At 38.1% G+C, this 16993-nt stretch overlaps 1 protein-coding gene and 1 non-coding gene across 4 annotated transcripts in view; one reads left to right on the forward strand and one right to left on the reverse strand.

Annotated features, from left to right (window-relative positions):
- The window catches only part of Cntn4 (contactin 4), a 1063047-nt gene that overhangs the window by 664212 nt on the left and 381842 nt on the right, over positions 1-16993 (forward strand). For all 3 annotated transcript variants that reach the window (XM_023713310.1, XM_004629525.1, XM_023713311.1), the window contains one exon: positions 8852-8978. In XM_023713310.1, the coding sequence (XP_023569078.1) occupies positions 8852-8978 (127 nt within the window). The remainder of the gene's footprint in view (positions 1-8851; positions 8979-16993) is intronic.
- Positions 16094-16200, reverse strand: LOC111816346. Its single transcript, XR_002820761.1, has one exon. It is a non-coding gene; the product is annotated as a U6 spliceosomal RNA (small nuclear RNA).

Raw genomic sequence — 16993 nt, forward strand, 5'->3', positions numbered from 1 at the left:
TCAGGGGGAGAAAAAAATTAAAAACCCAAAACTTTTAAGGAAAGACAGAAATGAGATACTTTAGTTACCAAAGAGACAGTTGCGACAGTTCATGAATATTACTTGAGGAGCCATGATGCATGCAAGCAAAGGTACCACCTGCAGGTGTTCTGTGTTTGGGTAATTTAATGTCAGGGGAGGCAATGGAAACAGAGGGTGCCGCTGAGGAGCTAAGAACACCAGCAGTTCACCCAGAAGGGCTTTAAACAGATGGTCGCTAAGAAGGTGTGAAATTACAAGTGTAGAAAAGGCAACCTCAACACTTTGGTCATATTTTTCTATAGTCGAGAAGGAGCATGCTTTGGCTCTGTGAGGCTGGGGGGAGACTTGGTTCTTTCACTAGATCACACAGAAACTTGGAGAGACCTGAATTGTGGTCTTCATAGCACATGCTAGCAACATTGTGAGAAACCAGGCAGGTCTTTAAAATTCACTTACACCTCATATTAAATGGAAAAGAATATATCCCCAAGAGCGTGTGTAATGAGAGACACTCTCCTCTGACCACAAAAGAGAGATACTTCTGGCATTTGATTTAAGAGCCATTCAAGTTCTGTCTTTTCTGTTATCAGGTCTAGCACCAAAGTAGTGTTTCAAAAAGCCTAAAGGAGTTGCTGAGATCAACCCCATTCTGCCTTCCTAAATGGGCTTCCTGAGCCAGCTGTAGTGGGTACTCTTGTGGTCTTAGCTACTCAAAAAGCTGATGTGGGAGCACAGTGTAAGCCAGCCTGGGCACCTCAGCAGGATTCCTTCTGTCAAAAGGAGGCAGAGGAGAGTGACGGCACTTGGCTGCGCATCACCTGCTCTTGGTCACTTACAGTGAATGACTCAAATGTATATGTATATACTTAATCTCCAAATCTAAGCAGATTTGGGGAGAGAGAATCAAATTCTCTTAACTAAAGGAAAAGCAGTAAATCAATGACTGGAAGCTGTGTTCAGGGAGGAAGGCCTAAGAGATCCTTCTGTAATCTTAGCTCTGTTTTTTTATGTTAACCTAAAATTGCTCTAAAAATGAAGTCTGCTCATTAAAAGGGAAAAGCTAGCCAAATACTCTAGCTATTGTCTGTCTGGCCCCCTAAAATAATCACTCCATGGATGTAGACAGTATCTCCTTCACGCATTTATGTTGCCTCCATGGAGAATCGAAATTGGCATATAGGATGAGCCCCAAAACTCTGATGGGAACCTATTTGGGTCAGAAATGTCTGTGAATTAAGTATCTTCTTCTGTTTTTAGAAAGGGAAGATGACCCACAAAACATTCCCAGCATTATGTAATATCCCCAGCTGAGTGTGGGTCAGCACTCCATAATCAAACGCGTTTCTAATTCTGCGGCAAAGCACATGAATATTCACACAAAGACTATAAATAGTTGCACATCAGTCTAGGTCATTTTTGCCTCAAAATGAGTTACAAAGAATTTTCATTTGTTGAAAGTGCATCTTTCTTGTTATAACTGGGGTTTTAAGTCAAAATGATCATAGTACATATTTTTAAAGGTGTAATTAATCTGTGGTTGCAGGAGTGTTAAGGTTTGAGGATCAGAGTCAGAGTAGGATGCGTAACCATCCTCTCTTGATTCTTTTCAACCCCTTCAAACTCTCCCACAATGCAGACCTTTTCACTAAGGAGAGATCACTTTCATCTCCTCACACTCTCCACGCTCACCATCGCTGCTGAGATCTGGTATTAGGCACTACGATGACCTCATTCTGTGTGACACAGAACATGGTGACAGCAGCATTATTTTGTTAAGCAGAGAACAAAGAAACGGCATGAGAGGAGCTCACTTCTCATTTGGATTTTTGTTCACTTTGTGCCTTCCAACACAGGCCAGCTGGCAGCAGATGCCTCTGTTTCTTGCTGCTTAAAATGTTCACTTGTTGGGTTAAAAGAAAGAGCATGAAAGCAAGGCCAAACGACAGAAACTTTTCATCCTTTCAGCGGATGTGTCTGTCTCTTTTAATATTTGCTTTACTCCTACTCTATTCAACTGAACAACCAAATGAAACACTTATTCAGTAAAAATGCTGTGTATTGGCAAATTTACACACAGAGCCTTGTCTGGGGCCTCCGATCACCTCTTGCTACTTACTGAACACATAGTTAAAACAGCAATCATATTTGTCCAGTTATTCTATAATCAGTAATTTAATAGTAAAGAGATTCTCACACTTGGGAAACTCGCCTGGATTCCCTACATGACTGCCCCTACATTTTGTAAGTAATTTAGATCCAAAAAGATGCAGCTGCCCTCATATAGTATTATTGTCGTTGTCTCTTTCTTTCTTTTCTTTTCTTTGCCAAAATGAGCTTTAAAATCATTAGAAGACTGGATGGATAAGGCTCACAGTCCTTGGTCCTCATTGGGCCTGTGTGCTTTTCTTGGAATATCTGGGTGGCAGCCTGGGTAAAGGGTCTTCCCATGGAGCTTCCCCTTGATTCCAGTGGTAACAGGGAGTAAGTTAAAGGAGGAGTCGGCTCTGGGCCCAGTGAACACACTCAGCAGGAGAATTTCCACTTCTTTGTTCCTAGTGGCTTTCTCCTATGCACCAATGAGGTGGCCTGTTCCTACTGATTACACACACCAAGGACATTTACCCTCTTGACTCATCATGGTCTCTGTAATACTCAGGGTAAAAGACAACAACATGTCAACTACTTTGCCTTGCACCAAAATGCTTTTATGCACATGTAATGCAATAATATACCTCCCCTCCAAATGTGACCCGGATACAACCACCCAGTCTTCCCTGACTGGTGTGCCCCATTAAGTGTCATAAGTTTACATTCATGCTGAGATTGTTGCCATTTACGTCTTTCTTCTCAAGAACAGGTGTTCAAACAACCCAATTGCTGTCATAGGAAGATTGACTATATATCACAAGTCTAGATTCTTGGGAGATATAAAAGTGTGTACCTTCATACCTGTCACTAGGATTAAGGACCTAAATAACTCTCAAGTGCAACAGGTGAGACCTCCACACTACACAGAAGTAGAAGTCAATCTGAGATTTTTAGCTTTATGAAATCATGGTATTGCATTCCTATTCTTCCTCATAAAGTTGAGCTACTGAGTTTCCAACAAATAGAACTATTTCAACAAAATGAAAATTGATATTTAAATGTAATCATTGCTCATAGACAGCTGCCAGTAAAAGATTCCAATGAGGAAGAGCTACACTGGAGACTTTTGTTCTATGTGCTAGATCTTTCTGTGGCTGGTGAAATGTGTCCTTCATGTCATAAGTAGCCCTGCTAATAAAAACTTGGTGTGTCTGAGAGGGGCTCAAGAGTCTGCCCTTTCAAAACACCCCTAGCTCAGGTAATATTCGTATAACAGATTTCTCTACACCTCTGAGAAATAATTCCCTTAGACGTAGCTTCACTCTTATTTTAAATTGTCTTCTGTAAAATGTTTATCCTGAGATTAAACTGGTTTCCTGATTTGACTCAGTCCATTTAATTCTGTGCTCCTGTCTCAGCTATTTTTTAGGACTGTTCACAGGTGCTCTATAAAAAGGAGCTATGTTCAACATCAGTGGATTTTCTCCACTTCCACCTTTTCCATAGCTTTCTGTTCTATGTGTTATCTTTTGCTGACCCTTCACTGAAATCTGTTTTGCTCTAATCTTGTTTTCATACCTAAGTTCCCACTTTTCTTCCCTGAGTTAACCACCACCTGTGAGTAAACCTTACAATTCCCTGCTGAGCTCCTGAAAATCTCAGCCTGCAGCCATGTCCGTTCCAATGTGCTTGCCTCCTTGGCTTTTGGCAGCCGAAGTAGCAAATAATACGTCTGTCTGGGAGGGAAGTTTGGGTAGATGCAGAAATGGGTCAATTAATTCAAGAGAAAGAAGTAGAGAACTTTCATATCCTAAAACTGGAAACCAAATCTATGGTGACTGCTGGCAGAATAATGCTTTACTAGTGTTTTATTGGAGTTTTATCTTTGAGGCAAAATTTATTTTTGTTCTCCTTATAAACATACAGCAGTTTTAGTGTGTGACCGTGAAATATAATTATGATTGAATTACATCTTCTAATCTAAAATTTGGTGAGGCTGTGCATCTCTTTTGGTAATCTTAAGCTTTAAATTAGCCTTGCCTCTACATTTTGTTTCTGAGATGCTGTGGGAGGACACTGAAAGAAGTTGGGTGAGAAACATATTGATTGTGCCTCCCTTCCAAAAAAACCTCGATTTTGAGAAGAAAAGAATCAAAAGGGGAAGCTAATTTGAGAATCACTGGCTGACAGCAATATATTCTAATAACTTTCAACATTTGATAAACAAAGGGAGAAAGGGTTAGCGTCTATGCTGCTGTACCTTGACTTTTAACTTACTTGAGGTTTAGGTCCAGAAATCTATCTTTTCTAAAGCCCAAATGTCCCTCACTTTTGCTGAAGCAAAAATGTAGGCTTTCCTCCAGCAAGATCTTTTCCTTTCTCATTGTAAATATGTGGTTAGCTCAGAAGTGAATCCAGGAAAAGTCTATAGTATGGAACTTTAGGAGACATGGGCACAGTGGTGAAGCGGTCAGCATGACCCATTCACAAATAGTTGCCAGGAAGGAAAAACCTGAGGGAATCGTGTGATACCAGTAATGGAATCTAAACTTTATCTCACCAGCTAGCCCCTACACCAAGAGTCTAGAATATAGACTACCCTAGCTGTCTGCACTGTGATTTTCTTCTTTCTCTTAACCATGATTGTTTTTTAATTATCAGTTCATGAAAATGATTTCTCTCTCCCTTAAGAGATGATGATTTTGAGAAGGATTTTTTTTGGCTGGCCCAGGCTGCCTTAGGGGCATGTCTGGTATGACATGTGGAGCTGGGGATTGAACTATGGACCCCTGACTGAGTTTACCCAAGCAATATATTCTAAACACCTAAGCTAACCAGCAGCCTCCAAGAGGTCATGATTTTAATGTGAGTGGACTTCCCTAACTTCTTCATGGCAGGTGAAGTTCTGAGATAATTTTTCTCCTTGTTGGGGACTCACATGAAAATATTATGCCTGATTTCCTGTCAATTAAGTAACAGGAAATTCATAATTCACTATTTATAAATACAGGAGATTGGTTACAGCAGGAAGCTGTGTGTATCAGGTGAAGATAAATGCTATGTGCAGGTCAGTGTGCAGTTAGAGGCTCCTCAAAGGTTCCTGCTCTTGGTACTTCAGAGCAGTCCTAGGGAACGTTTCACATTTAGCTTCTGGAATACAACTCAGAGTGATTTTAAGGAAGTGAGTTTATTAAGCTTTAGCCCCAACATTTTATTTTCTTTGTGTGTATCAGCTCTATAGTTTTCTGTTTTGGGATGCTTCTCTCTCAACTATGAGTCTGGACACATGCTAAATTACTCCTTTGTTACCCAGCAAAGACTTTTATACTTTGCTCAACAACAACAACAAAAAAAATCAAGGAGTTCAACTGAAGCTAGTGTTCTGTATGGGGACTTGGAGAACTAAGGACAGAAGGGTCTGTATTTTCATTTTTTTAACTTTAGTGTGTAAGAGAACTGTCCACAATGAGGTTGACCTGTCAATTCATGGATGCCAGCCTCTTCTAATGCAATCAGTCTGCCTGGGGTTCAAGTAAGCAGGCATGGCACGGTTATGATGTAGGAAGTCTACGGTCTATTGAGACATATCAAATTATTAAATTTTCACTTGCTAAAATGTTTCTTTAGCTCTTTAGAGTGAGACTCATAGTATTTTTCTAATTGCATAGAACAACGAACTAGATAAAGCTAAGGATGAGTTTTGACTGTTGGGCTTTGAAAATGGCAGATATGCAGTTGAGGGGACGTGCCTACAACACACTTGAAAATCACTTCATGACTTGAACATGAAGAGCAAACTTAAAAATTATGACTTTTAGGACCACTTTTCTAGGAAATCTGTTTCATGGAGGCGGAAATATGGTTTTGGTGAAATATAACAACTCTTTTTTTTCCCAAAAATATCACTAACCCTGATTTAAAGACTTAGAAGGGAGAATAACATGTTTTCTATAATTGAATAAGTAAATTTCCTAAAATCTCTTTCTCAATCTCTGTGAAGCTAAATAGATCATGCATGAAAGGCTGTGGGCTTCCTTAGAGGAGAACTGAAGTACCATTCCTTGTATGCTAATGATAATTTCCAGGCAGTAAGCTTCGTTAACCAAGAAAAAATAAAATCTTTAGATGGAATGTGTTATTTATAGCAAATGCAAAGCATCATTATTATCAATTCTTGTTACAAAATACACAGGAAAAAAATATCCTTTTTGTTATTTAAATATGGCATGGCTGCACTGAGAAATAGTACAGATGTTAATCTGCAGCCTCTCAGCTGCATCCTGGGTAATTATTATTATGTTTTATTCTTATTTAGAATTAGTAGTAATAGACTATATTTCTGTATGAAATTCAAATCAAGGCCACCAATGAATTGAGATGATTGATATTATATATACACATACATAATTTTGGAATTGGGGACAACAATGGAAACACATTATTTCTTTGTTAGAGAAAATCCACTGAACTTGCTGTTACATTAGAGATCTTGAGGCAGAATATTTTTCATTTAAATAGAGGTGCCAGAAATGTACTTAATACTTCACAGTTGGCATGAACTAACCCTTGACCAGTAATCTAAATTTGTTTTGAAAAAACATATGTAATTATTGAAAATATGAAATGTAAATATCTAAATCTTTGAATATCTGGCTTTAAACCACAAACAACTTAGAAAGTACTTACTTGAATGCTTTTTCCCTGTGCTCTTATTTTAGCTTCTTAGCCAAATCCTATTTTTTTGTAGTTGTTGAAACCTCTAATTGACTTAAGATTTTGATGCATGGAGTCAACAAAAGAGAAGGTGGCGGTTGTACAATTCTTGACATGGCTGAATGGACGTTTCATGTCCATGTATGTGTATAGTGTGGGAGAGTACCCATGTCGCCTTCCCACTTTTAACCAGTTTAGACTGACTACAATAAAAAGTGAAAAAATATGTTGAAACAGAAAAACTATTCGTGTACCTCAATAAATTTACCACTGTACTTCATACCATAAGAAGTACAAAAGTATTTGGTACAGTCATGTTCTCAAGAAGCTTCTAATAAAAAAAAAAGAGGAGAACAAAGATTTAGATATACTGGTTGGAAAATGACAAGAGCCTATGGGGAGATGGGATTTGACAATTATATGGCTAATGGAAAAGGTAAGGATCTGAAAAACTTCTAGGGGAAAAATATGAACTTTATTTTGAAGAAAGAAAATCACTTTCATGGGCAAAAGTAGCAAGATCCACTGGTGAATATCTATGTGTATGTATTCTAGAAGCATATTTACTGCACTGTACAGCAGTGCTAATGTATGGCTTACAGATTACTCTAGTCTAAACTTTGTCACTTTCCAAGATGAAATAAGTTTCCTGCATTGGGTTTATCTTATTAAGAGAAAACATTTAGAAATGCACAGACATCTGCAGTGCTGTATCTGCCAAGCATTTCGTCTGTGAAGTCAGATCACTAAGCCAATAATTTGACCATCGAATTGTAGGTTTTGTTTTTTTTTTCTTTTTTTTGCCTATCATAGATATTTTAAGGAAGTTTTATACAAATGTGTCTATGTGCAAAAGAGTGTGTGTGTGTGTGTGTGTGTGTGAGAGAGAGAGAGAGAGAGAGAGAGAGAGAGAGAGAGAGAGAGAGACTGACTTTCTAGGACAAAATATTCAAACGCTACAACTCAAAGGAGGAGAGTTTTATTTTGGTTATGGTCCATGGTTTGCTTGCTCTAAGGCAGAAATACTATGTTAACAGGGGGTCCAAGTGTAAGAAATCTGCTCATCCCAGGAAAGCCCTGAAGCAGAGATGTAAAGGTGCAACCAGGGAAAGAGGAGGCCCCATCTGGGCCTCACCAGAAGAGCCTGCCTCTTCCAACATGCCCACCTCCTTACAGCACATTTAGCTGCCCCTTAATCAGTGGATTAAACCACTGATGAGTGTTGCTCCTCCACTTTCTAAAAGCCCCACCTCTGAGTATCTGAGCCTTTCAGGTGACATTCAAGATTCAAATTATAGCATATATAAACAAGGTAGAGTTATATTTTATTACTATCTTTTCTTTTTATGTATTTAGTACAGGGTCCACAGGCTCTCACTACATTGATCGGACTCGTAGTCATCCTCCTGTTATCAGCCTCCCAAGCACTGGGATTGCAGGCACACACCACCATGCCCAATCTCAATAGTGTCTCAGCATGCCCAGGGTGGGCATGACATGGCACACCAGGGATCAAACCCAGTCCCTGCAGGTGCTTTAGCCCACTGAGCTATCTGGCCAGCCCATTTATCTCTAGCTTTTTAAAAAAAAATCATCACTGCTTGGCCGCCATTACGTTCTTTCATTATAAAGTAAAACGTTAACTTTGTGGCATTACACAGGCTCTCAAAATAACAGCAGCACAAAAGAGGTGTAGGAGGTACAAAATGTGAACAAAGTAAGAGGGTGGGCAGAAGGCAGGTGGAACAATAAGAAGCAAAGGAACGGAGGGGAGATGCCAGACAGTCTGTATTTGTAAGTTACTGGAAAAAAAGTGACTAATGTGAGATTCGGAGAGCCTGTCTTTTCACTTCTTCATGAATCATGCAAAATTATTCTTCAGTGAGAGCTTTATTTCCAGAGTTGAATCTGTAGCTGTTGCAAATCACTATTCTTTTTTCTTTATGTTCCTTTTCATAGTGGTGTTCTTGCATGCTGCTCCCATTTGGAAGATCCTCTTCACACTGGACATTTTCTGCTCTTCTTTCAGATGACTACACGATGCACGGCCCAATTTTCATTCAAGAACCTAATCATGTGATGTTTCCTTTGGACTCTGAGGAGAAAAAAGTGAAGCTCAATTGTGAAGTCAAAGGGAATCCAAAACCTCACATCAGGTTTGTTTATTTAAAAGCATGTGACTCTGTGTACATAGTTTATATTATTAAAATCAGCAAGTCCTACAAGTCACAGACTACATAAAGAGCTTCTTAAAAGGTATCTTAGGATAAGCAAAGAAGCCTAAAGAGATGCCGATTTAGTGAAAAGATAAGTACTGTCTTCTGTATGTGCTAGGACTAGTTAAGATTCAGATTGATTCCCTGTTTTGATATCTGAGCAATCCCTCATAGCATATTTTAAATGAACAGAGCCATTTTAAACTGTGTTAGTGAGATGCTAGGAAAGTAGGTAATACTCAAAAGTCTAAGAATAAAAAGGTTTGGAACCTAGTGAAGTGAACTGTACCCTGAAGATGGTTTTCAGCTTAATGAAATAAGTGATCTGAACTTTGGATCTGGCAGCCTGGTGAGGACCAGAGTTATAAGACACATTAGACTTGGCCAATGGGAGACTGACATGAGGATTCTCACAGAACAACCAGGGTCCATGGGCTATATCCTCAGAGGGATGCGGGCAAGAAATAAGTTTGCCTTGCAGAAGGACTGTAAAGCACCATAAATTGCTCATTTCAAACTGTGAGTCTGAGTGCTTTTCATAGCAAATGAGATATAGTTAAAAGAAGAATTAGTAAACTGCAAGACAGCTCTGAGGAAATCATCTAAGCAGAAAAAGATAAGAGAAAGAGAGTGTCAGAGATAGAGAGACCAAAATAGGGATGAAACCAGAGACAGAAATAGACTCTAATCTGATCCAGAAGGAAAGGCAAGGAAGGAAAAGAAGGAATAATATTTAAAGCGAAAGCTCAGAATTTTTCAATATGAATAAAAAGTTGCAGCCCACAGATTAAGAAAGGCCCGTGGATGTCAAGCAGCACAAATAACAATGAAGCCTTCTTTACAATAGTAAATCAACATGACCAAGTCAAGAAATGATCATTAAAAATAGCCAGAGTTGTCATAGAAATATTCTGCAAAGAGATGGGAATTAAACTGTCAATGAACTTCTTAATAGTAACAAAAACAAAAACAAAAACGAGAAGAGGCAGAATGTAGACCCTTCAATATACTGGGACAATTTAACTGTCAAATTTGAATATGGCAGAAAAGGAGAACAAAGAATGCTATTATTCAGAAGACAAAAAAATCATAAAGGCTAGTGAAGATCAAAAGGAAAGAGAATCCTTATACACTGTTGGTAGGACTATGAATTAGTATAGCCATTACAAACACTTGTATGTAGCTTCCCCAGAAAGCTAAAATTAGACCTCCCGTAGAATCTAGTTACTGTAATGGTGAAGATAGATCCAAAGTAAATACAATCAGTGTACCAAAAAGACACTTGTTTGCTGTAGTATCATTCATAGTAGCCAAGATATAGAATTGGCTGAGGCATCCATCAACACATGAAGGATAAAGAAAAATTTGATCTATGTGCTATGGAATACTAGGCACCTGTAAAAAAAAGAGTGATTTTTTTTATCCTCAATTTTGCAATGTTGGTAGGATTTGGGGTATAATTTTAGGTGAAAGTCAGGTAGTGAAAGACAAGTGTGGCATCGTTTTACCTCTATGTCAAGCTGAAAAGCTGATCTCATAGAAGTAGAGAGTAGGGTAGTGGTTACAGAGCCTATAAAGAGAAGAGAGAAGAGGATATAATGGAAGTTGGATAACAAGTCACCAAACACACAAGCTATGAGGAACAAGTTCTAGCATTCTATAGCACAGTAGGAAGACTATAGTTTAAAACAATTCATTATGTATTTCAAAATAATGAGGAAAAAAATCCTTCAAAATAATGGGGAGAGGAGTTTGATTCTTCCCAACACAAGCAAATGCTAACTTCTCTAAATGTATGTGACAATTATCATATATATTAAACTATCACTTGTATCAAACTATCATATTGCACCTGTAAATATGTATAGCAATGCTTAATTTCTTTTCTTCTTTTTGTTTTTTCTCACTTTTGACCAGTTTTGCACCCTTATATCTGATAATCTAAACAACTAATTTGAAGACAAAAATGTGCAATATAACAACCATGGATGAATTCCTATCATTTTGTTTAATGAAATTCTGTATCATTTCTAATGTTTTATTTTACTATTTTTTATTCTCTTAAAAAATAAAAATAAAACTTTTAGATGCTAAAGAAAAACAGCAAATACATATGTCTTAGGCAGATAAACTAAAATTTAATTACTACACGTTTCCGTTTTTAAAAATTTTAACTTTATTATTTATTGGTTACAAGGTCTCACTACATGGTTCAGGCTTGTAGGGATCCTTTTGGCTCAGCCTCCCGAGAGCTGGGATTACAGGTATGTGCCACCATGCCTGGTTCCAGGGCAGGCACAGGATGTAGTACCGAGGATCAAACTCAGGCCCTTGCACTTGCCAGGCAGATATTTAGACTGCTGAGCTGTCTCCCCAGCCAATTCCTATACTTCTGTTAAAGAGTACTGAAGGAAACAATGAGGGAGTTTAAAAATGATTCTACATAAAATACTCAGGATATAAGAATATATGATAAGTAAATAAAATGCTGCTATTGATAATTCCTTGTAAAAATTGATTGTATTGAGCAACAACAATTCCATCATGTGAAAATCAAAAGAAATTGTAAAATACATGACAATAATATGAATGTACTGAAAAGTGATATCCTAGAAAAGGGATTACCCATAACCTTAAAAAGATTACATATACACAAAGGCCAAGTTCAAGGGAATAGAAGACCTAAATAGTTCCTTAAAGCACTTAAAATAAAATAGGCATACAGGGCTGGTGAGATAGCTCAGTGGACTAAGCACCTGCCTAGACAAGCGCAGGGACTGGGGTTCGATCCCCAGCACCACGTTCCATGCTGAGCTGGCCACTATGTCTGGGCATAGTGGTGCACACTTGTAATCCCAGAGCGGGGTAGTCTGAAAAAGTAAGGATCACTATGAGTCCAAGCTGCGTAGTGAAACCTGTCCAAACACATTTTAAAAAGGAAATATTTAAAATAGGCATACATATTATGACTTTTAATGTGGAAAATTTTCATAAAGCACCTCTAAAAAATAGAGCTCAGGATTGAGAATTTCTTTTCCATAGAACACATTAAAGTAAGCAAGATTACCAACTTCAGACTGCAGAGGATACTCTAATATATGTGTCATTAAGAAGGCATTGGGGCCGGGGAGATGGCTCAGTGGAATAAGCGCTTCCCTGGCAAACACAAGGACCTGAGTTCAATCCCTGGTTCTGCCAAAAAAAAAAAAAGAAGGCATTAATATCAAGAATATTTTTAAAATTCCCACAAATTAAAATGTGGAAAACAAGTAAACAAGTGGGAATATTAACAAAACACTTCGGCAGGTCTTTTCTAAGAAAATAAATTCCAAATACACAATGAACATATAAAAGTTAGTCAATCTCATTAGTGAACAGAAATATACAATTAAAAACAGGACGAAATGCTGTTTTACATGTACTAGACTGACAAAAATTTGGAGGACTGACATATTGGTAAAGATGTCAATCAAACAGAATTCTTGAACATTGCCAGTAGAAATGTAAAGTGGTAAAAGCTCCCAAGGTAAAGATATCTTCTCTAGTAAAATTAAAGGTGTACATACCCTATGGTCCAGTGAGTATGATTGCATAGTATATTTGGGGGACAAACAAAGTCTGTTGCATTTATGCAGAGTACCCACAGGCACTAGAGACAATGAGAGAATTGAGGTTAGGGAGATAACTCTGTGGTCTAAGCATCCGCCTGACGAGCTCAAGGATGCAAGTTTGATCCTCAGTACTGCAATCAAAGCCAGTCCTGGAACTGTCGGCTCCCCATGCCACCCCAAAACCAGGCATGGTGATACACACCTGTAATCCACCACTGTGGAGGCTGAGACAGGAGGAACACTACAAGGCTGAGCTGCATAGTGAGACTCTATATCCAACCAATAAATAAATAAAGTTCAAAAGCAGTAAGATGGAGGAGTAGTTTAAGGAATAGAGGATTTCACCTCTGCAGTTAGTGCTTTCAGCTGGTCTTGAAACTAAAATAACATAAAATAGTTAGAAAAAAAACCTCATACACTGACTGGTTAAATAGCTCAGCAGACTAAGTGCCCGCTTTGGCTAGCACAGGGACCAGTGTTGAATTCCTAGTTGTCCATGCTATGCCGGCCCTGCCCCTGGGGAGCACTGAGCTCATGACCGAGTATGGGTGTAGTGGCTTGCAGCTATAATCTCATTGCTGAGGAGGCTGAAAACAGGAGGATCACTATGAGTCCAAACTGTGTAGTGATACTGTAACAAATACATAAAGGTGAAAAAAAACCCATACACATTAATTTAATGTAAGTTTTATATGATGAAAGAATCTTCACAGGCAAAAGAAGACCAAAAGATATAACCATCATTGAGCACATGTAATGAATTTGACAGAGTAGTAATTGTGAGAAAATGATTAAATTTTGCAAGAGCCTAAAAGAAAATATTTAACAAGATCTGCACATATGTTTTCTGTTTCAGCTTCCTGTTCTTATTGAAAAGTATGTCAGTTTCCTTGTACAGTAAGGAGACCATCTTTCACCTACAAATTACATCTTCTAATGATTTGGACCAAAGTGAGGAAAGGGTGATCTTTGGGGCAGGGTATTTTTCAATTACCCTTAGTTCATCTATATGAGAGGAATGTGCTTTACACCATTCATGTTCTGACCTTGTTCATGGGGTATTTCCATACATGACAAAATCATTTAAAAATCATGGAAATCATATTAGTGAGCTTTCCTGTCCCTAAGAGACAATACATACAACTCAAAGGAGAGGTTTAATTTGAATCATGGTCTTCATGGTTCAGTCCATGATTGGCTGGTTCCAGGGAAAAAAATGTTGTGGTGGAAGGTGTGGCAGAGCGAAGATGCTCAGTTCATTGCAGGCAGGAAGCACAGCAAGGGAACCGCGCCAGAGAGAAAGGAGCAAGGGACCAGGGGCAGAAGCCAAGGTTATGGCTCCAGGCCCACCCGGACAAACCCAAGTATACTTTACTGATCCCCTGGGCAGCTTGCAAGCCAGCCACACTGACAGTGCTCCTTAACTATAGTAGAAGTGACTAAGCCAAACTTGTAGATCATAACTACTCACTGAGAAAGGTAGTGGATACTTCCCCATGATAATATCCTTTTCATAAGCTTCATTTTCTCATGATGTTTTATAACTTATGTCTTCAAAACACTGAGAGAGAGAGAGACCGAGACAGAGACAGAGACAGAGAGACAGAGCGAGAGAGAGAGAGAGAGAGAGAGAGAGAGAGAGAGAGAGAGAGAGAGAGAGAGAGAGAGAGAGAGAGAGAGAGAGAGATTGGAATTGGAATTATCAGAAAGGATTCACAGAAGAAATGGGATTTAATCCAACACAGGTAATTTTCAAATGGGCAGAGAGCAAAGATATTCCCTAAAGGATCAAGCATGGGGCCAGGGAAATAGCTCAGTAGAATAAAGTAAGTGCAAGGTCCTGAGTTCAATCTCTGGTACTGCAAAAAATATAAATAAATAAAAAATCAAGCACAGTAATGTTACCATAGTGTATACCACTTTAAAATTTAATTTATATACTCCTTCCTCCTTACATTTATTCATCAAACATTCATCTGATTCATCAAAAAGCCGAATCAGTGTTTTGCAAATTATGAATTTCTCGATTGGCTGAAGGATTCCCTGGAGTGAAAAAAAGCAATCTGAGGGTTCAGAATATAGCTTAGTGGCATAGTGCTTGCCTGGCAAGTGCAAGGTCCCAAGTTTGATTCCCAGTATGCCCACAAAACAAACAAAAAAGTAAAAAAAAAAAAAAAACAAACATTAGCACCCTATACCAAAATCTTATCTTAGCACCTCTGCATTGAGTTAGTATATACATTAGAACTCTGAAAAGTATATCAATTAGGAAAAATATTTAACTACTATTTTTAATAGCTAGAGAAACAAATAGCGATGAGACAGTTTCAAAACCAATTTGTAGGACAGTTTCAATAATAAATACATTGCACATTGTTGTCTTCTTAGTGGTTACTCATAGTACAAGATTCCAACATGACGTCCTGTCCACAAAGTGTATTAGCACAAATCTTTCTATTCATTCAATTAAGAGAAAGTAGCTACATATCCATCTTAACTATTTTAAATATACAGATACAAAAATGGTCCTTCATTTGTATCCCCTTTTTTTGTTTAGTTTTGTCAGAGATGGGTATTCCATTGCCATTTAAATATTGTAGGTGCATGAATTCAGCAAAATATTCCGATATAGTCCAGTAGTCCATAGTAGTAGTGGGTTGTCTGTAGGACTGGCAATGTCAGAAGGTGTTGACTTGAGCCTTTTACAGCTCAACATATTAATATGGCTTTACTTTTTATACTTCATTTTTATACTTTTCTGCTAAATGGTTAAGACCAAGATAAAGCAAGACCTATATAACAAGAAATGTAACTTTTGTATCTGACAAGATCAGTCAAATCCCCTCAGGATTTACCCTCAAACCCTGTACTGTAGTTTGTAGATCCTTTGTGAGTGTCAGCCTTGTGAATGAGTCACGGCCATTGCTTGACCAATTTGCTTTCTGTGAAAGCCTGGAAGATTGTTTCCTCTCCATGTGACTCTCCTTAGGCACACTCCACATCATCAATCACTTTCTGCGGTGGCCCCATAATATTCTTGATCAGAAAATTTGGGACACCTCTGAGTTACATGATGTTATAGTACAGGTTCTCCTATGTCCTGAGTCCTCACTGACCCTGAAAGGCTAGGGCTAAAATGTTGGCTGTCCTTCCAGCCCTTCTTTTTCTCTAATTTTTCATCTGCAAACTTAGGTTGTTAGCTCTCCAGAAGAGAAGCTTATTATTACACTACAACATAGACAATTGATCTTAACCTGACTATCTGTCTGACTGTCAAACATCTTAGACCTACCATGGAACAGGTATGTTCCATCAAATATTGATATGTTAAACTTTAAGTCTCTACAGAATATGAAGAAAAAAATTTTTAAAAATAAAAAGATAATTTTAAAAGAATAAACAATTATATATTTTACACAGAAATTTAGAAATCAACCATATACAAAAGATATGGAATGCTTCATGAATTTGTGTGTCATCCTTGCACAGGGGCCATGCTAATCTTCTCTGAATTATTCCAATTTTAGTATATGTGCTGCCAAAGCAAGCACTTAACTACTATTTTAAACACCTTTTTGGGGCCGGGGAGATGGCTCAGTAGAATAAGTGCTTCCCTGGCAAGCACAAGGGCCTGAGTTCAATCCCCAGTACCACAAAAAATAAATAAATAAATACACAAACAAACAAACAGCTTTTACCAGGTAGCATACAAGTTTAAAGTATTCAAAGATCACTATATCTTAGCACAATCTGTAGTGTGACTGGTGGGTAGCTAGCTAGATGCAATGGTGTGACATAAATGTGGAAGGGTATGTTTAAATCTAGGGCACCCTACATAAAAGAGTCTACAGTGAGGAAGACAGCTGCCACTGCAGATTTCAAACTGAAGAAGATATTGTAACTCTGAGGGACACTGATTTCTTCCCATATGGAAAATGAAAGGCAGTGCATTCCAGAAAGTAAAAGTCAATTCTTTATCTAGAGTGGATCATGGAATTAAAGGAAATATATGGCTTATTAACAAAAAGGCAACTGTTTGTTATTCTTTTAAGACAGCAGCTGTAATCTTATCACTGTCCTGAGCAGACAAGAACCCATTTTCTATCTGCACTACAGTGCAGTAAACTTAAGACTAAGTCAAATAGTTGAAATTCATTGTCCAGGAAAAATTAAATGAAAGCAACAAAGGCTTCCAGATGCATGAATGAGTTAAGGGATCCCAGTATCAGTACATAGCCGAGAGTAAGTTCAGATGTTAGTGATAAATAAAAATAGAACTTGCAATGGCAAGTTCCTGTTTTATTTTTCTTCAAACTGTGACCTTTTATTAACATTGTTTTTATA

This window comes from Octodon degus, unplaced genomic scaffold, assembly GCF_000260255.1.
Source record: "Octodon degus isolate 3935 unplaced genomic scaffold, OctDeg1.0 scaffold00030, whole genome shotgun sequence".
Classification (NCBI taxonomy): domain Eukaryota; kingdom Metazoa; phylum Chordata; class Mammalia; order Rodentia; family Octodontidae; genus Octodon; species Octodon degus.